The sequence below is a fragment of the Lactuca saligna genome, chromosome 4 (assembly GCF_052625555.1).
Source record: "Lactuca saligna cultivar CGN05327 chromosome 4, ASM5262555v1, whole genome shotgun sequence".
NCBI lineage: Eukaryota > Viridiplantae > Streptophyta > Magnoliopsida > Asterales > Asteraceae > Lactuca > Lactuca saligna.
The window spans coordinates 299452217-299473121 of record NC_136420.1 but is presented as its reverse complement, the minus strand read 5'-3'; the positions used below and the strand labels follow the sequence as shown (position 1 = coordinate 299473121).

Genomic DNA, 20905 nt, shown 5'->3' with positions numbered 1-20905 from the left:
CTATTGTGTTTACAAACATTCATCACTTTACTTAACTTTTATCGTCACAATCATCAGAATTCAATTTATAAAACGAATTTGCATTTGACAAAATACTAATTGGGTAACCATTAACCCTAAATCTAAATAATTAAACTTCCTCCATATATTGGAAAATAAATTCAACAAAAATACAAAAAAGGCTTAAAATAAACAGGAAGAGAGGGGAACGCCAACGCCATCTCGAACCTGTTCACCCTTGTCGTGACACTACTAATAGCCGTCCTTAATCCTTTGATGGCCGTGAGGCCTCCTCTGCAATTCACCGCATCCTCAATCAACACCATCAAATTACCTTTCTACCAATCCCGATTCCCCGTCGTATTCCTCCGTTGCGACGCTTTCGCCGGCGTTCTACCGCTGCAACACAACAACCACATCCACAAACACAATAAACATAGATATTCTCATCAACAAACCCTAGTTCACCCGCCTATTTCATCACTATCTTCATCCTATAACACCAAACCTGCGTCATCTCTGCAAGAAAAACTGGCGCAGAAAATCGGTAAAGCTTCTCGCCATCCCGGCGCCTCGTCCAAGGCGAGGGTTTATACCGACGTTAATGTTGTTCGTCCCAAGGAGTATTGGGATTACGAGTCTCTTGCTGTTCAATGGGGGTTAGATCTCTGTTATGTCATCCGTCATTTGTTTTTGATCTTACTTGTGTTTTGTTAATCCTGTTTTGACATCTTACAGCGAACAAGATGATTATGAGGTCGTCCGGAAGGTTGGAAGAGGAAAATACAGCGAGGTTTTTGAGGGATTGCATTCTGTAAATGACGAAAAATGCATCATCAAGATACTTAAACCCGTAAAAAAGAAAAAGGTTAGATCGTTCTCTTGTCTGTATTCCCTAATTTATTGTCTCCGATCATCTAATGATCTTTGACTCGTTGCATACACATACATGGACCACAAAAAACTTAAGAACATCGAAATTCTAGATTAATTATGAAAGAATCTCAAGAGAAGTAGACAGTTTGTCAATTTTCTATCATAGGTTCTAAGGGCTAGCCTAAGAAGGAGATGAGTTCCTTTTGTTAGCCCTTGAATGTAGTCAAAGGAAGGAGCTTGTGTGAGGATGGATGATTTACATCAATTTCAACCTCCAAGATCAAGAAATTAACTTTTTTTACAGGTTTTATACCAGCAAAAGAAGCATACACAAAATTCTTAAGACTTGCTTTGAGAGTAGACATATATTGTGATATTCCCTCTTCATTAACTGTAATTTGGAACATCAACCTATACACCTTATAAATGAATGCTATTGCTTGATTCTTTAATTGGATTTTGACATTTTTGTTGCACTTGTGAAACATTTTAGCAAATTTGGGCTAAAATTGAAATGCTTGTTCTAGAGATCTAAGATCTGTTTGTTCCCCTGATAATGTCTATGTCTTTCACTTTCTTCTGTGCTTAACAACAACTGTAATATATTATATATGTATTAAGACACCCTTATTCTCAAATGACATAATTTGTTTAATCTTTACCTAATTCAGCTTTTACTATGCTTGCAAGATCAAACAAACACATATTTAGAATCTTTTATACCGATTGAAATGTTGTTGAATGCAGATCAAGAGAGAGATCAAAATCCTACAAAATCTATGTGGAGGACCAAATATTATAAAGCTACTGGATATTGTTAGAGATCAACAATCGAAAACACCAAGTCTTGTATTTGAATATGTCAACAACACCGATTTCAAAGTGCTTTATCCAACACTTTCTGACTTTGATATTCGCTATTACATCTTTGAGCTTCTAAAGGCAAAGCCATCTCATTTCATATCACTTTCTTTCATAAAATACGAACCATTAAATATTATTAAAAATGTTTTTTTTTTTTAACAGGCATTAGAATATTGTCATTCTCAAGGAATCATGCATCGTGATGTGAAGCCTCACAATGTGATGATTGATCATGAACAACGCAAGCTTCGTCTTATTGATTGGGGTCTTGCTGAGTTTTATCATCCCGGGACTGAGTACAATGTCCGTGTAGCATCCAGGTTTGACTTCTTTGACCTTCACTTCTTCCTCCAGGGGTAAAATGGTCATTTCTTTTTATATTATTATGATTGCATTTGCAGATATTTCAAAGGTCCAGAACTCCTTGTTGATTTGCAAGATTATGATTACTCTTTGGATTTGTGGAGCCTTGGCTGCATGTTTGCTGGCATGGTATATAATCTTTTCAACTAAATTACATTTTTGGTCCTTCAGCTTCTTCAAAACTTGCACTTCTCCTCCCAAATTTTCCCCTCTTGCAGTTTTTCGTTACAAATAGGATCAAAACTGTCTTTTTTGAACAAGTTAAGGGACCAAAAAGGTATTTTATGTAAAAAAATAAATAATTATTGTTTGCAGATATTCCGAAAGGAACCATTTTTTTATGGGCATGATAATCATGATCAGCTAGTCAAAATTGCCAAGGTACTGTTTCTCATTTGCTTATTATTATTATTATTATTATTTTCAATAAAAATTAAGTTTTTAACATTTTTTATTTTTTTTTGTGTGTGTGTGTAGGTGTTAGGTACTGATGAGTTAAATACTTATCTACAAAAGTATCGTATAGAGCTAGACCCAAATCTTAGTGAGCTTGTTGGAAGGTTTTTAACATATTTTATTTATTTATTTATTTATTTATTTGTGTGTGTGTGTGTGTGTGTTGATTATAACAATGAAGTTTCAACAGGCATAACAGGAAAGCATGGTCAAAGTTTATTAATGCTGATAATCAACATTTAGCTGTGCCTGAGGTAATGTCTGAATTTCTTTTTTTTACATTTTATAAAAGTTTAATAAAAATAATAATTGGAAAATTTGAAAATTGGAAATTACAAGTTTTAAAAAAATTGATGTGTGTGTGTTTGTGTGTAGGCGGTTGATTTCCTTGATAAGTTGCTTCGGTATGACCATCAAGAAAGACCAACTGCTAAAGAAGCCATGGTATGGATTATGGTAACTTTGTTTATTTGGGGTAAAATTACCTTGCTACCCTTGAGTTAGTGTGAAGTTATTGAAAGTCTGTTGCTATTTTTTGATATTTTTGTAGGCGCATCCGTACTTTTACCCTGTAAGAAATGCAGAGAGCAGCCGAACAACTCGGGCATGATTGTTTTTTTTTTTGGAAGCATGAATCTTTGAATATGGAATTTGTATATTTCTTATTGATTGTTGTTTGTTTGTTTGTTTGTTGTTTTGGGAATTTAGATTTTTTACTTATTTTTTTGTAATGCAAATTCATGATCTTGACAATTTTTAGCATTTTGATACGATTATAATGCGTGTTTACTCTTTCACATACACTACTCCATCTTCTAGTGTATAAATCAAATAAATGAATTAAAAGAGCACAACGTTAAATTAAATTCAAACCTCATTACTCAAATTAAAGCCCTAGAACCTAGTAAACAAATAATTAAGCTTTAATCGGCAAATTGCTATGTAAAAATACAAATGTAGAGAAAATAAAGTCATTGCTAAATTTAAATATAAGATCAAAATTCACAAAACGATTAGTTATGCTGTAACCCAAAATAAATTTCATGTAGTTCTAAGGAAATATACACATGAGATAAATACATCACCCTCGCTATCAAACACTAAGCATTGCAACAATTAACCTGAAAAGTAAACAAAGTGTAGTTAATTAATGCATAATAATCAAGAACAGGTTTGTTAATTGTTATCATAGCAATGCAATATTTCATTTACCCTAAAATGAAATATATTAATGGTCTATTTTATTTTGTCTCCAATTGGAAGACAAACTCACAAGACTCCTATACACAAAGATGTTAGAATATATAAATGATCAAGTTCATGGAAGAGAAGAAGAAGATTAACAGTATTTATATCTCTTTTGAAAAAAAGAAAAAAACAATATTTATCTTTTAAAAATCTAAACTAGCATTGATCAAGTTTTGACCGGACCAAATATTTGGGCAAGGGTCAAGACCAATCGGCCCAATTCCTGTTCAACTTTATTGATCGACATTTGACAGTGAGACGTGGATTTTTTGCCAAAAAAAAAAAAAAAAAAAAAAAAAAGAAGAAGAAGACACTTGTTCATTGCTACATTAAAATTTCCAAACATACTAGGAATCCCTAATTTTACTAAAGAGTTCCTCAAAAGAAAAGGTTCATTTCCTTACAAAAGTCCTCTAAACCCTAAAACCTTTAAAAAAAAACACACAACAATTTACACAAAACATAATAACCTATGACAAAGACTGCCTCCTGCTCTTCATTTCCTCAGCATTTGTGGATCGACTCTCGGATGTATCCGAACTCCCATTATCACTCTCCTTATCTTTACCCGAAAACACCTTCATAAATATCCTTTTTGACGTTAACACCCCCTTCACTTTACTACTCGCCTTCTCGCCACCTTTCTCAAGCTCCACTTTCAACGTCTTGAGCTCTTCACTTGTGGGGACCGACCCCCATTCTTCTTCTGTATTTGTCGTGGCAGTTCTTGAACTGCCACGGGACCCACTAGTGGGTCCATGTCCAGGTGGGATCTCACTGATCCCACCTGTTGTGGTGGAACGCACTTGCTCAAAAAAGAGCACCTGCACCACCACACGTAACGGCAGTCGCTCGTTTTGAACCACGTGCCGGCAGGCTTCCGGTGATAACTTTCGACAGTCCATTAACCGGCAAATTCTTTTCTTTTCGCTCTTTCCAATCCCCGAATGCTCCTATCAAAATTAAAAAAATAAATAAACAAAATGTTTTAATAACAAAAAAAATAGAATAGAAAAGAAAGGGAAGTAGGATGATATATTTTACCTTAAGATACATATCGATCGCGCGATAAATCCCATCATGTGTTGATCTAGGTAAAGTTGACACCATATCCGCAAGATCCGCAAACTTTAACAACTGCAAACACGGATCTTTTGCAATTTCCGCAAGATACCCATCGATAATCTTTGCAACATTAACTTTTGCATTTGAATCAACACATTTCACCTCCAAAAACTCATCTTGATCTTCCCCACTTTGATCCCGCATCATAAACATTGCAACAAGTTCTTGAACCAAATCAACATCAAGAATCGCCACGTCATCAACCGACACATTCTCCAACTCTCGCCCAATCCTTTGCTTCAATTCTTTCTTTCGTTTCCCCCCACACTCCAAAACCACACACGCGTGCAATAAATGAACCAAAAACCCGCAAGAAACGGTTTCTTTTTCTTTTTCTTCCGGAAGGAGTTCCATTATCATTTCGATTAAAGAACGAGTTTTTAAATCATTCCCGTGTTTCTTTTCGTCTTTTTTACCAAACCAAGGTAGCCTTTTTTGTGTATAAGCTCTTAAAGATTCACCAAGAACATCCGAACGCACGTTCCCTTTTGTCTTGATTGTGATTATAACTCGTTTATATAAATCACTTGAAAGATCACACAAATCTTCAACCCACCAATCTTTTGGGACTATAACTTTTCTTGGAGATTCGTTTCCCGATTTTTTTCGATTGTAAGTGTAAGACCAATTGACTTTGGAAGTTTCCATTGAAACTTTTGAAGCTATGGAGTCTAAACAATGGCTAACAATCTTTAATTCTTCCGACCATGGAACAAGAACTTTTGTTGATTGGAAAACGATGATTGAATCTTTCCAAGTTCTAAAGATGCTTGAATTCAAGAACACTTCGATCTTGTAAACTAGATTGCCTTTATCGATGGTTTCATACATTTCTAGATACTCGGCTGCGCATCGAGCCAATACTACATTGTACGGGTTGAGTGTGACTGTCATCCCGTAACAAAACTTGGCACAAATTTCAAATGCCGCGGGCCCACCAGGAATATCACGGATTTCGAGTTCTTGATTATTTTCGGTATCTGACACCGCAACTAGTTTTTGCAAACGCGCGCTTTTAGACAACAAGGGAAACTACAAAAGTCAAAAACACATAATTAATGTTTCATTTGACCATTTAAGGGGAGTTACAAAACTTTTATAAAAGGTCATTCTTCCAACAACCCCTGAAGGGGCCCACACTGAGCTGGCTGGCTAGCTCACATTTTCCAAGAAGATCATGTGAGATGTAAATCAGGTATACAACGGTCTGCTAGTTAGCTAGGTGACTGTTATAAGAACAAGTTATGGAGTTTGTTAACATAATACAAAAAAATATTGTACCTTGTGCAAATAAAATTTGATGTCTCCAACTCTTATGATCATATCGGTTGCAAGATCGGTTGCTACATATCTAAACATGAATAAAATCATTGACTTAGGTTTTTCATTGTTTGGATCAAAACCCATATGGGTATTGGTTTTTATCATCTTTTTTTCATAAAATGTAAGTTGGAATAATGAATGTTGGCATTTTGAGTGAGAAAGAGAGATCAAGAATTAGACTTTTGAAGGTATAAAAAGAACATATGTTTGGAAAAGTTTATAACCATTAAAATGATTGAAAAACAAAACATTTAATTTGCATAAAGTTATAAGATAAGAATGAGATACTAACCGGATGTTTTCGCCATTAGATTGAAACAAATCGGGCTTTGATCCAAGTTTCATGAACTTCATCTTGAAAACTAAAAAACTTCAATCAAGTCTAAGATTCAATCAAATTAAACCACCTGGAAACAAACACACAAGGTAAGGTAATGAATGAGGAGTTAAAATTTCTAAATGAAGTGCCAAAAAGAAATGTTTCAAAATCAAGATTTCTTGAAAATAAACAAAAATGAGTAACTAATAAACCCAAAGAAAGAGCTTTTGTGTTATGCTACCTTGGATTCTATCATAAACCCAAAAATGGTGGGGGGGATGGGGTAAACAAGGAGACACTGCTAAAAATGACACGCACTTTCACAGACTCTTTTAAGTACAAAATTTTCAGTTTTTACACCACCAGAGGCACCTCCACTTGCCACCACTGACATCCACCACGCTCTGTTTTAATTCTTTTATATCTTTCTCTCTCTTCAAAACCACCCAATTTTTCGATTATTCAAACCCTAAAAAATCCACATTCCGAAATAAAATCTTTCTCTTACCAATGGGAATTTGGAGGACCTGCCACACACCCAACAATCTTGGTATCAGTTAAAATACACCACCAATTTAGTAGACAACAAACAAACATCAACTTGCTTTGGTACTTTAAACAAATAAAAATACAATCTTTGCACTAGAATCAACGAATCTACTTCACCAATTGAATGATACCATTAATGTTTAGCAGAAAAAGGATACTAATTACTAAATTAAGCTCAAAATCGATCAATTGGACTATACGTATATGACTGAAAGTGAAGACGAACCTCGGTTATCTGCGAACATGAAAGTATGATGAAAACAAGCGACACCGATGTCAAGATTTAATGAGACGTGTGAAGAATCGATGAGAGAAACAGCGAAGATCAAATCAAACAGTTGAAGGGTCTCAGAGGCATATCATCAAACAGTTGGGGTGCAATCTTTTTAGGATATGAAGAAAGGAAAAAGATGCGAGGGACAAAACAAAAACAAAAAACAAAATGAAGCCCCACACTCCACTTAATTGTCTTGATCTTTTAACAATAGTCGGGACCAATGTGAAGGCTAAAAATCAAAGATTTGGAATTGATGATCTGGAAAAAGAAAAGCGAGGAAACTGGATCGCACAAAATTGGGGGAAAAAGATAGAAAAAAAGAAGAACACAACAGAAACGAGGGAAGAAAAAGATGAGTTGTCGTTAATCTTGCCAGCCACTAAAGCAACAGTGTGTTATCGCAAAAAGCCAAGGTTTTATCAGAATGTTCGCACTTCCCACAGTAAAATGGCTTGGCGCTTAGTTGTTATTTCCCCCTTTACAATCAGCACCACCGCCCCCACCACCACCGGACCACACCCATAACCACCGGCCCCTCCTCCTTTTTCCGACCTCAATGCCCAATACCCAATTATCAAACTTTATTTTGGCCAAATAAAAATACGAGCTTTTTCAGAACATCACCTGCTATCAGCTAGTTGTTACCATTTACCATGTATGTGTGTTTTCAGTCGATATTGTAAAAAGAGAATCTTGGAGATTGCTTTTTTCTTATTAAGTGCTAATTAATTATTATTTTTTTGGCATAAAATTAGTGGAGTTGTGCAATTAAATAATACTTATTCTTTTATTATATATAAAAAATAATGCTTCATTATGGATTGTAAAATTATTTTTGAGTGTTATGATCATTAAAAAATTTATTTTAATAAATTTGGAAGAAAAAAATATATTTTGTAATATATACATATGTATTTTGCAATATATTATTATATTTTGTAATATCTTTTTCTTTTAGTTTTCATGGTGTGGCCATTGAAAAAAAAATTCACAACTTGCAAGTTGCAATGGACCTATAATAACATAATTGCTGGTCATTTTGTTTAAAAATAAATAAATATTATAGTTATGTTATTGAATACTTGAACCATTTTGGTCAGATTTATTATTATTATTATTATTATTATTATTATTATTATTATTATACATAATCTGGTTTACCCGTTTTAATATTCATATTTATTATAAGTTAAATACTTTGAGAATACTTTCGAATAAACAATATTTTAAAGTAGTCAAACAATTTTGTTATAATTATTATGAATCACATGTTAGGCAGAAAACGAGTGTTTTCATAACTTTTAATAAAAAGAAAATTACTAATCTTGTTCTTGTGCTCGAGCATTCATACTAACTGTCAAAAACAATACATCGTCGTTAACTAACTCATTTAACATATTCTTTCTAATTTAATGTAATAAAATTAACATTTTTACCATTTAATGTAACACAATTATATTTTATATAATAAAATAAAGTTATTACATTACATGATTAAAAATATATATTGAATAAACTAAGTTTAGTTTTTTTGCATTTAAGCATATTCCTGACGATTTCTATTATAACATAAATCGTAAAAAGTTATAGGTATATAAAAAAGAAAAAGGTGTATGCAATATGCATAGGGCCCCGTAAGAGTAAAAGTAAAATGAATCTTTATATCATCTCATGGAAATGGTGACCACAAATGGACAATAGAATCTCCACCCCATAGTCCCATACACCCACGCCCGGGTTATTTATATTTTTTATTTTTATTTTTACTTTTTTATTATTATTATTTTAGGTTATGTTTGTAAAAACTAGCAAATTGTAGGAATATGATAGTTTTAAAACAAAACTAATATGATAGTTTAACAAAATTGTACAAATGTTACCTGAAAATTATAATTTTTGTACAAAATGGTTTGGACTAACATTTTTTATTTTGTTGCAGGTTTGGTATAATTTGATTTAAACTTTTTATAATGATGGATTTGTTCTTATTAATATGATTTTTTTATTTATTTTTATAATATTTAGATTAAAAAAATAAATCTACCTCCTCTAATAAACATGTGTTCCTATTTTACCTTCTCACTTTGCCATGAGTAATCTTATTAAAATTTCCTATAATTTCAATTAAGTTAAAAAAATTCAAAAATAAATCATAATTATTCGATATCTATCTATTACATTAGAATCAGAATAAAGAATAATTTGATATCTATTAACATAAAATCCCGAATTTATATGAACTTATTGAATGTTTCAATATCCAACTTACATGATTTTTTGGAAACAATATCAATTCACGTTCTAAATCTTTGGTTACAAATCTTATCTTTTTGAATCCTTTTAAAGATTTCAAAGAATCCCAAAAAAACAGCATTTTGAATTCAAATTTTAATAGATAGATATCGAATACTCCAATATTACGTCTTCAGCTTTCACTCCAATTGTTGAATTTGATTGTGCTTTCTTCTTCAACAATACGTTTTCTGCAGATGATACATCATAAAAAATCGGGTTAGTTCATCTTCAATATCTTCATAAACCAATAATTCTAACATTTTTCTGAAAATACTTTAATACCAATCTACTTTCAGTTTTTATTTGTTTGTTGAGACGCATCCTACTTGACTAATCTATTTCTGGTTCGATTTCTTAATAAATAAACTCAATATCAGATCCTACGCTCTCATATATGATATATGGTTCTTTCCTACATAACATTAGTATGTTTATGAGTCCATCATTCATTTTTCTGCAAAAATTCACAAAAAAACATGCTTTATAGAATATATATATATATATATATATATATATATATATATATATATATATATATATATATATATATATATATATATATATATATAACAGAAACTATGTATATCATCCGGAAATATTAATTCAAATTCAAAACATCCCAAAAAATCTGAATATTATATCTCCTCCTCTTGGATTTTCAATTTTGTTTTTTTTATTGGGTTTTAGTTTTTGTTTAGATGTCATTACAAAAAATATTGTTCCCTGGAAATCTCAACATGGCTACAAAATTTGAATTTGAATAATGATATATGTTGACAACTTGAACGATCCAAAATATTTTGAAGAAAGTTCAATACTTGCACCAAAAAAATGAAGTTGTTCAAAAAATAAACGATCGTCTGCTTTCACTGTTTCTTGGAGAAGAAAAAGAATATATCAGTTCAGATAGCATCTGCCAAACAGAGTTTATACGCAATCAGTTGGATGAGAGTTTATATTCACCTAATGTTTTAAATGGACTTAAAATATCCGGTTTGCCAAACCATAAGTTGATTTTAAAGGTCAGTGTTCCGATTATGTTACTAAGAAATATCGACCAGAAAAATGGGTTATGTAATGGTACTAGATTTTAGGTGGTATCATTGGGTAACCGCGTCATAGAAACAGTGGTCTTAACTGGAAGTAACATTTGACATCGAGTTTTTATTTCAAGGTTGTCTTTAACTCCTTCAAACAACAAAATTCCATACAAGTTCAAAATGAGACAATTTCCCATAGCGGTTTGTTTTGCTATGACCATAAATAAAAGTCAGGGTCAATCGTTGAAAAAGGTTGGATTGTTTTTGTGAGAACCGGTTTCCTCACATGGTCAGTTATATATTGTTTTATCCATAGTAAAGAGCAAAGAAGGATTAAAGTTATTGATTTTAGATAAGGATGATAATTTGACTAATAAAACTTCCAATGTTGTGCTCAAGGAAGTATTTCAAAATCTATGTTAAACTCTTATGTTAATTTTACTTATCAAATAAAGTTATACTTACTTACCATCCACAATCAAATGCTTTTTTACAGATATTAATTTTTTTGGTGTATAATTTTTTTTAACTTACCTCCTATGGTTTCCACGGGTTATAACCTAGTAAACAAATAAATAAATTCCACACAATCAAATGTTTAGATTTACACTCACTCTTGAAATAAACCATCTCAATTCCCAAATCAAATTTTCAAGAAACATACGAAGCTATGAACACCGCCACCTGTCGGAACTGCTGCCACAACCACCATTCTTGCCGAAACCACCTCCAAAACCTTTTCGAAACCCCTCAAGATCCAAGAACACACCTGACAACAAAGGTTTCTAGTCAACACCCTCTGATTTGGAAAACCCTTCTCGAAAATCCATATATTTGAAATTTGTTGTCACCTTTGAGCTTGTTACTGCTACCGGAGAAAAAGAACCAACAAAGAAGAAAGGGGGAAAATCGATTTAGCACCGCTGTCAGATGAGACGATCTAGCACTCGATCTGTCCACGAACGACCAAAGGAGGAGAGACCACCATTACAGAACCAACTCTGATTAGGGTTATCGTCTTCAATTCCCATCTTCTCCACCACCACCAACCTCTGATCTCAAAGTTTTCGTCACCTACAGAAAACCCTAATCGATCGAAAGTCGTCGTCACCTGAATAACTATGGTTTTGTTGCCTCCCTCTTCGTCTCCGGATCCTCGGTCTTCGGAAGCATATCCAAAAAGTTCTGACAAAACCACACACTCTGATTCCAGTTTTCATAGAGCGTAAAACTCTCCACCTCTATGCCCTAGCTTTCTCCTCCCACCTCTATTCAGGATGTGGTCAGCCATCTTGTTGAAATCGAAGCAAAAACGAACCCAAAATGAACTCTTGTGACCTTTAAGGTGTGATTAGAACTGAACTCTAATGAACTGTAATCGATTTGTGTGTGTATGTGTTTCTCGACTAATGAAGAAGAAGCAAAGTGACAGAGAGACACACGACAAAGTCACATATTTTCTTGATATCCATCATAAAAATCGAAGTTATGGTCGTATTTTTTGGATTGTTGCATGTTTTTAATTAGGGTTTTAATGGATGTCTCCGGTGAGAAAGAAGGAGAGAAGAAAATGTGATCTTAAAATTAGAGAGAGAGAGAGCTTTCTTTTTTTATTTTTCTTTTAATAAAAAAATATATTTAAATAAATAGAAAAAGCTAAAAAAGTTTTTTTTTAAAAAAAAAGTAAGGGAGAATTCATCATTATAAAAAGGTTTAAAGCAAACTGGATCAAACTTGCAACAAAATGAAATTTTTGGACCTCTTGTGCTAATCCAAACATTCTTGAACAAAAATGATAGTTTTCAGCTAACCACAGAGACAATTTGTGCTGTTTTGTCTAGCTTTAAATTAGAGAGATAATGTTATTTGACTATTTGAGGTCATATGAACTTTTGGATTTTGCTTTAAAATGACTCTTATGTTTTTTAGTCTAGGATATTTGACGGGACAAATGTTCTCAAAATTTTAATATTGAGAAAAGTGGTCCTTCTCGACAAACCTTTATAACCAAATGAACATATTGCTTATCTTCATAAGCACCTTTATACTCAAACGATATTAGCTTGTCCACTCAAATGTTACATAATTCTCAAGTCTCATCTCAAAACCTCTTTACCACCCCCCCCCCCCCCCCCCCCCCCCCTTTTTTTTTTTTTTTTCGTAATCAGTTTTTATATGATATACATGCGTATTTAAGACTAGTGACGAATCTAGGATTTGAACTTTGGAAGTGAGTTTATTTTACCATGTTAAGTTTGTAATCTAAACAAATTAGAAAACGAGCTAACAAATTAGAACTCCAAATGTAAGGCTTAGAAAAAAAAGTGATAGGATGTGAATAGAAAGGACATTTAGAGGATAAGATTGGATAAATGATGATAATTTAAGGCTAAGGTCAAGAGAGATCAGGTAAAGGAAGTATATAGGAAAGAATGCGGATAATTTATACATGATGCTTGAAAGATTGTAAACAACAATACGATCGCCACCTGAAACAATGTGTGCATGTGTGAAAGAGAGAACATTGGTTGATTAGACAAAAGATGACCTATTAACCCCATTTGTTTTGTTGAAAATGGATTTTTAACACAAAAGATGACATATTAACCCCATTTATTTTGTTAAAAATGGATTTTTAACACAAAAGATGACATATTAACCCCATTTGTTTTGTTGAAAATGGATTTTTAACACGGTATAATGGACTTTAAGCCCCTAACAAAACAACATGTGACCTTTTAAAACAAAACTTAAGAGTCCGTGGGGCCTTAATGACATTATCCAAAGTTATAATACTAAAAACGAATAGTTGAAAGTTGAGAAGTATATTTTTTATTTGTATAAAAATATCAACAAAAATAGTTGTAGATGTTTAAAAATATCAACAAAAATAGTTGTAGATGTTTGAGATGTATAAATAAAATAAATATAAAAAATAAAAGATAAGAAGTGTCAAAAGCTACTTGTGATAACCTTTGTACTAAGAGATTTATTAAAAAAAAAAATTTAACTTGTACTCTTGAGCGGAGTTTTTTTCCATTTATTTGATTTATTTGAGTTTTTTCTTAAATGTTAAAAACTTCTAAAGCTAGTTGTAGTACATATCCTTGATAAAATTAGTTGTTTGTCAAAAACTGAAAAAATGAAAACTATAACTTTTATTTGTATAAATTTTTTGGCAAAAAAGGTTATAGGTTTTTGAAAGATATAAAAATATAAAAAACTAAAATCTAAAAATTCTTAAAAGATATTTAAAATAGTTTTTTATTGGAATGAGTTCACCATAAAAGTTTTAAAATCATACTACAAATGATTTTTTTTAAACTAAGAACAAAAAATTCTAAAAAATCTCACATGTTGTTGACGAATATACCCTTTGTCTCTTAAATGTGTAATTACATATTTAAAACATACTATTAACAAATTAAGTGTATTTTAACCATTTCAAAGAAATAGGTTACCGATGTAATTATTGAAGAGAAATTTTTATATGAGATTTATGATCCACATTTATTATTTTCGTTGTGTAGTAAGTAGTAACATAAAACTAAAATTTCATTCAAAATTTTATAAATCTAAAACGAAATTATCATTTTATATTTTCTTCCTAGTTATATTCATGTTAAATGTTGACATGTATGACATAATAAAATTAATAATAATTTTATACACTTATCGTCATTTAACAAAAATGATATTTAAGAAGAAAATATAGAATAATATTTAATTTCTCAAATCTAAAAAATATTTAAAATATAAGTTTGAAACTCATTACTAACAAGTTATATATGCTTAACCATTGTGGAAATAACCCGCATTTAACAAGAGGTATTGCATCCGAATTATATTTGATGTATTTTTGTTAAATAACGTTTTCGTAAATGAACCGACACTCCAAACTCTTGTAAATTATATCAAGACAAGACATAGTGTGTGGAATAAATACATATTTAAAATCTTGTAAACAACAGATATTGAAATGTTATGATTGTTTTATCTCAAAAATCTTAAAACATTGGATTATTCCAAAATACTTTATATTTTGACATAGTCCGTTTTATACTTAAAACTTTTGTTTTAAAAAATACACAACTTTTATCATTTCATTGTTATTTCAGTCATGAAACCGGATACCACTAGGTAAAGTGGGTTTATTCCATACAAGACCCTAAAATTTGTTTTTTTTTTTTTTTTTTTTTTTTTTTTTTCGTTTTAGACCTTTTTTTTTTTTTTTTTTTTTTTTTCAAAATAAACCTAATTTTAACCTATTACTTGTTATTTTGTTAATGAAGTTAGCAACCCTATATCACCGTCACTTATGTACATCCTACGCATCAATCATGTAAAGAAACCTTTTTTTTCCAAAAACTTCCGATTACTTCTGTAGATTTGTTTTGTTTCTCGGATGTGACAATATCATCTGTTTCGTTTATGCATCTTAAGAAAATTCTAAAGTTTATTGAAGAAACCTTTATTATCATTGAGAAATCGTAGTATCTCTTTACTTATGAAATACTCACCACTACATACTGTTATATTACACATATTTTTTTAATTATTTAATAAAGCTAATATTAATTAAAAATAAAAGTATAAAATTAAATAAAAATAAAAACTTTACATTGATATAGAAAAAATAGAAATTAGATAATAAAAATTACTCTTTGTTGTTGCCATCCTTCTCATCGTTGTTGACATTTTGCATCTTGTATGTAGTCCGTCAAATCTTGTGGAATATTATTTTGTGTTCGTTGCTATGTATTTCTATAACTCTTGAGAAGTATTGGTAGGCTACCAAGTATAAAGTTTTCATGCAAATAAAGTGCATAGCTCAGATTATACATACAGATATCCCAACCCTTTTCTTATAGTATCATATTATGTGATATGATACAAGTATAGGTTACCTTGATTAACTTTTCCTGATATCATGCTCGAGTTGAGTGTTTTATTTTTAATCTTGTGTATACATATGTTTTGACAAATATATCGTATTCGGGATATATTCCATCAACAAGGTAATACTCATGCTTGTATTGATTTTCATTTACTTCAAAACAAGAAGTTAGGTGTTTTCCATAGGATAATAACAATGACTCACTAAGAACGTTTATGTCATTATTTGACCCCGCAACACCAAATATGCATGCCAAAACATAGAACTTGTGACACCATTACTTTTAGTATTATCGTCGAGATTCCATGATCACGTCCAATAAATTGAGCTCACCATACATTCGGACAACCATGCTCAATGTGTGCAATCAATTCTTCTAAGCACTCATTAAAATTTATGTGCATCATACAATGTGACAATCGTCAATCTTGAGTCAAGTCAAATCATCAAGTCAAGACCGATCAACTCGATTAAACCTTGTGTATTAGGGTTTGTGTTATGTTCATACTGTATAACTTGCTATATTAATGGGAAAACTTCACTTGAGAAAAGTCTTGTGTTAAAAATTTCCTAAACCCTAGTTCTAATCGATGAACTAGAACGATAAAACAATGTTGCATACTCATCGGGAGTGTGTAAGATCCTTAAACAAGGCTTAACAGGGTTCACGAACCATACATTTCGATGCCGGACGCTCACAACTATCCCACATGAAACCTCTCTCAATCGTTTCCACACTATCTCTCTCTATGTCAAACCTCTCCCAAATCTCTCCAAGTATGCGAAATCTCTCTCAAATATCTCTCTGTATTAGAAATCTCTCCAAGAATGTCAAATCTCTCCCAAATCCCTCTAAGTATGTGAAAACTCTCGCAAATATCTCTTTGTATGAGAAATCTCTCCAAGAATGTCAAATCTCTCCCAAATCTCTCCAAGTATGCGAAATCTCTCTCAAATATCTCTCTGTATTAGAAATCTCTCCAAGAATGTCAAATCTCTCCCAAATCCCTCTAAGTATGTGAAAACTCTCGCAAATATCTATTATGAGAAATCTCTCCAAGAATGTCAAATCTCTCCCAAATCTCTCCAAGTATGCGAAATCTCTCCCGAATCTCTCTCAAATAGTTCCCGTAACTTTTTAGAATCATTCGGGTCATTCCGACGCTTGACCGTGTCAAAAACAGCTTAAAACGGGGTAAAAACGAGAAAAATAGACATTAGGAACCGAAACCAAGAGAGAAGCTTCTTAGGACCCGAAGGTCCTCTTAGGGACTGAGAGCAAGAGGAGCCAAACCGAAACCTCCTGATGCCGAACCGAACCCTCCTGATGCCAAACCGAACCCTCCTGAGCCGAACCGAAACCTCCTGATGCCGAACCGAACCCTCCTGAGCCGAACCCGAAGGTACTGTTCACCACTAACCGAAACCGAACCCTGCTCAAGAGGAACCGAACCGAAGGTACTGTTCACCAACCGAACCGAAGGTACTGTTCACTACTGTTCACTACAGTACGTTCGGTTCTGACATTCTCGCCTCTTATTCCCGAACCGAACCCCACTGACCCTTCGGACCGAACCCTCGCCCATCGCTTCTCGCGTCTGACTCGCCCCTTTCGTTTCCCTCTGTTTGTTTCCAGCTACAGTCCTCAGCGTGGACCGGGTCTCGGCCTAGGACCGAGAGGTCTCGCTGGGAACTCATTTTCTTCCGGTTTTCGCGTAGTTTTGCGTTTAAGGCCCGTTTTTAATTATTTTAACGTGGGAATTTCACCCAAAATCATATTTTAACATAATAAACCCTAAATATTCACAATTTAATCATATTTTCATAAAAATCTTTATTTAAATAATGAAAGCAAGTGGGTAAAGTACAAAGAGGTGGAGTGTTGACTTTGCTTTACCTTCTAACACAAGCAACCACTCCCACACCCACTCTATGACCAGCCACACACCCCCCACCTTACCTAGGTCACATCAATGTCTTTTCCACTCAATTATCCCTCTTTCCCACGTTTTTGAGTGCTGAATATTCATCCTCTCTCCTCACTTCTCTCATTTGCTCTCATTTCACAAGAAGATCAAACTCTTTCCTCTCTCACTTTCTCTCTCTAGAAATTCGAGATTCAAGGGCTGATCTTGAGTTTTTCCTCCATATTTGGTAAGCATAATCCATTCTCTTTATGATTATCTCAATTATTTCCACTCAAATCATGGATATCTTAGACAAACTCTCTCATAATTGTGTTAGATCTTCGAATCTTCAAGTGATTCTTCAAGTGTTCTTGGGTTGAACACTTATCTTCTTCAACACTTACCTACTGAAATCACTTAAGGTGAGTTCATACCCCTACATTTTCATGTTTTCTCAAGTTTCCATGGGGGGATACAAGTTAAAACACTAAGAACATAATTAAAATTTTCTAACAGCCTTCATCAGAAAAGTTCAACTCCATTCACGGACTGTTTTGGGCATCTTAAACATTTTTGTTTTCAAAACTGTACAAGGTGCAAATAGTTCAAGTTTGTAGCTTTAAAATGACTACTTGCACATCTCCATACTATTTTTCTACAATTTATGGTGATTTTTACAAAACCGCCTATCATTTCAAACAACAATCCGGACCAGTCTGTGATTATGGACATTTTCACCCAAGTTGGAGGTCATTAAAAATCATGATAAAAATTATGAGTAAACTAGACACATTTTTTGAACTCTCAGAATTTACGGATCTAGTTTTCGACTTCGTATGATTTCTCTATGATTTTTACAAAACTGGGCAGAATTGCTAAAGTTAGCCAACAGCATGTAAATATCATAACACTTTGTAATATGTTGAGCAAAGTGTATAATCATAAGTTCTAATATTTGAATGTGTTTCCTTGTTAGTTTATCATTGTGAACTGAAACTAAGTTATTCATATTAAATATTATTCATTCATTTAGAACACGTATTATGTAACTATAAAAAGTATAGTTGGATAAATTCACAACACTAATACATTCCATAAAAAGAATTCATACATATTATATACATTTTAGATAAACTATAATAGGTATAGTTTATGATACATCACTCAACACACTCGTACAAAAAGGGTACATTCATACAAGAAAGATTTATTTCCACACACATTTCACGTAAACTTGTTAACCTATGTTGTGAGACTCTCTCTCTCCCCGTACGTCCGAGTGCGGGATATAATTCCTGGTAGTTATAATCAAAATCTCCTTGAGGGAGAACGTGATACTTGTATATAGATCTATATTGGGTTTGACACCCCACACCTTGTTGCTATCTACAGTGGGACCTGCAGGTCTACGGGTGACAAATGTCATTTCATTTTCGCGACGCCTGAGAAACGTTGTGGCAGGTTCACATAGTCACAGTATGATTATAGCGACTCACCTAGGGAGATAACAATTCATAAAGTTTACGGGGTTTCATAAAACCGAAGTAGGTTTTAGGTTGATTAAGAAATTTACTTTCCATATCATTTTAAACTCACGACATTTCTACTAAGAAATGAGGATTTCTTATACATTTTAGTCTTTGGTTATAAGGCTACATTTTTTTCGGATTTCAAGGAAAATATCGGGTTTTTCTGACACAAACGCAACATTTACATGTGATAGACTTCTACTAAGTTTATTAATAAAAGCTTATGAACTCACCAACCTTTGTGTTGACACTTTTTAAACAACTCGTATTCTCAGGAAAACACTAAACAGGTAATCAAGTGCTTTTGAGGATGGGACGTTAAGACGTCAAACTTTTCATATTTTGACAACATATTGTAATTGATTTTGAAACATGTAATTCATACAAGTGATGTAACTTTTTCAATTATATATATGTTGGTTGTGTTTGCTTAAATTACTATTGAAATTGTGGTTATGATACTATACATGAAGTCCTCCACCCCCGGACGTTTCCGCCATCCTTGGTTTGGGGGTGTGACATATACAATGTTCAACATCACTTCTCGTAGGTTTCCACAAATATATGTTGTCGTAAAGTGTAACGTCCCAAAAACATGGATAAAAATTTCATTTTTAATTTAATTGGAAACCACCAAGTGTTCATAACAAACTCAACAAAGTATGTTAAATGAGAGAAATCATTAGAGTACAAATCCAAATCCTAGAGAAAATGCAGAACATGGGTGGATGTGTTGTGGTCATGTCGGACTCTTCCATTTTGTACCAGAAGTACCTGAAAACACAAACATAAATGTAGGCACAAAGATTAGTGAGCTTCCCCAAAATACCACATACAACATACACATAATATAACAACACATGGTTTTGTCAAGTTCGTATCAACCCCAAATAACATCAATTAGCTGTGTCAAAACCCCCGATTCCATAATGACTTCGAGCCCAAATTAGCTCCACACATAAATCATGCGATCACATCATTCAAAGTTATACAATAACATACATTCTACTCATACAATACAGTGCGCCGACCTTCGTGACTTCGTGTAACGATCGACTTTTGAGGTATTAATTATTAATTATTTCCTAAAATTATAGATGGGTCGAATATAGATAAAAGGACTATTGGATTGGACTTAAGCAAAAAGGGCCAAGGAATTGGGCCGACCATAAGACGTACGCTGGGCGTAGTCTTGGAGTACGCGGGGCGTAGAGGCATGCTTTAGATACGGGGTGCGCGCACGTACGCGCAACATCCATGAGTAGATACCAAACCCTATTTTTAGGGTTTAAGACGTATAAATACCCCATTATAGCCACCCTTGGTCTTCCTATCAACCCCATCACCCTCAGAGAACCCTAATACGCCTCATACTCCATTGTTGTGTGTGTTTGACCTTTTGAGCTCATTTTGGTGAAGAAAAGCTTTGAAGAAGAGAAAGAGAGGTTGGAGAAGAAGCCTTTGAGTACCTTGAGCTTAGGGATCTGGATTAAGCTCATCATTTGGCATCAAAAGGAGGTATAAAGCTCCTAACTTTCCTCCTCAAAGTCTAGATCTAGGGTTTTGGAAGATTTGGACCTTCTTAGGTCCAAAGATTTGATCTTGACCATGCAACTTCGATTTTGAGCTTAGGGTTGCCACCCTTGAAGCTCAATGAGTCCCTTTAGCAGTAAAGTTGCAAGCTTTGAGGCTTTCATGAAGCCATGTAATAGATCTAGCCTTTCCTTTGGAAGTTCATTGTCATTTTTTTGTGTTGGGCTCATTTTGTGGGTTGCAAGCCACCAAGTGACCAACTTTATGGACTAGAACGAAGCACAAGACTCATATCTATAAGTTG

General features: G+C 33.2%; 2 protein-coding genes and 1 long non-coding RNA gene across 5 annotated transcripts; 1 reads left to right on the top strand and 2 right to left on the bottom strand.

The window, feature by feature from the left end:
* The first annotated feature begins 200 nt into the window (after positions 1 to 200).
* LOC145043858 (casein kinase II subunit alpha-like) lies at positions 201 to 3312 on the top strand. The gene is made up of 10 exons (XM_078992628.1): positions 201 to 659; positions 739 to 868; positions 1624 to 1818; positions 1903 to 2060; positions 2142 to 2232; positions 2419 to 2484; positions 2581 to 2663; positions 2750 to 2813; positions 2935 to 3003; positions 3110 to 3312. Exons 1-10 carry the CDS (start codon positions 277 to 279, stop codon positions 3167 to 3169), a joined length of 1299 nt encoding a protein of 432 aa, XP_078848754.1. The 5' UTR covers positions 201 to 276; the 3' UTR covers positions 3170 to 3312.
* Positions 3313 to 4107: 795 nt separating this feature from the next.
* LOC145043857 (phototropic-responsive NPH3 family protein NPY4-like) lies at positions 4108 to 7881 on the bottom strand. Of its 3 annotated transcripts, none has more exons than XM_078992626.1 (6): positions 7350 to 7881; positions 7083 to 7101; positions 6548 to 6662; positions 6214 to 6283; positions 4852 to 5964; positions 4108 to 4760 (listed from the first exon to the last, which is right to left on the bottom strand). In XM_078992626.1, exons 3-6 carry the CDS (start codon positions 6607 to 6609, stop codon positions 4278 to 4280), a joined length of 1728 nt encoding a protein of 575 aa, XP_078848752.1. In that variant the 5' UTR covers positions 6610 to 6662; positions 7083 to 7101; positions 7350 to 7881; the 3' UTR covers positions 4108 to 4277. The 3 variants fall into 3 exon arrangements, with proteins under 3 accessions (XP_078848752.1, XP_078848749.1, XP_078848753.1); XM_078992623.1 differs by having other exon boundaries at positions 6816 to 7101; positions 7350 to 7880; XM_078992627.1 differs by lacking the exon at positions 7083 to 7101.
* A 3407-nt stretch (positions 7882 to 11288) lies between these two features.
* Positions 11289 to 12581, bottom strand: LOC145043856 (uncharacterized). Its single transcript, XR_013681160.1, has 2 exons — positions 11587 to 12581; positions 11289 to 11504 (listed from the first exon to the last, which is right to left on the bottom strand). It is a non-coding gene; the product is annotated as an uncharacterized LOC145043856 (long non-coding RNA).
* Between the last annotated feature and the right edge of the window lie 8324 nt (positions 12582 to 20905).

What these genes read in the sequence shown, in the direction of transcription:
- LOC145043858 (XM_078992628.1), top strand. Translation starts at nt 277, where the DNA reads ATGGCCGTGAGGCCTCCTCTGCAATTCACCGCATCCTCAATCAACACC. An exon ending in TCTCTTGCTGTTCAATGGGG is followed by an intron (nt 660 to 738) that starts GTTAGATCTCTG and finishes GACATCTTACAG; the next exon opens with CGAACAAGATGATTATGAGG. An exon ending in CTTAGTGAGCTTGTTGGAAG is followed by an intron (nt 2,664 to 2,749) that starts GTTTTTAACATA and finishes AAGTTTCAACAG; the next exon opens with GCATAACAGGAAAGCATGGT.
- LOC145043857 (XM_078992626.1), bottom strand. Translation starts at nt 6,609, where the DNA reads ATGAAGTTCATGAAACTTGGATCAAAGCCCGATTTGTTTCAATCTAAT. An exon ending in TCTAATGGCGAAAACATCCG is followed by an intron (nt 6,284 to 6,547) that starts GTTAGTATCTCA and finishes ATTCATGTTTAG; the next exon opens with ATATGTAGCAACCGATCTTG. An exon ending in CGATCGATATGTATCTTAAG is followed by an intron (nt 4,761 to 4,851) that starts GTAAAATATATC and finishes TAATTTTGATAG; the next exon opens with GAGCATTCGGGGATTGGAAA.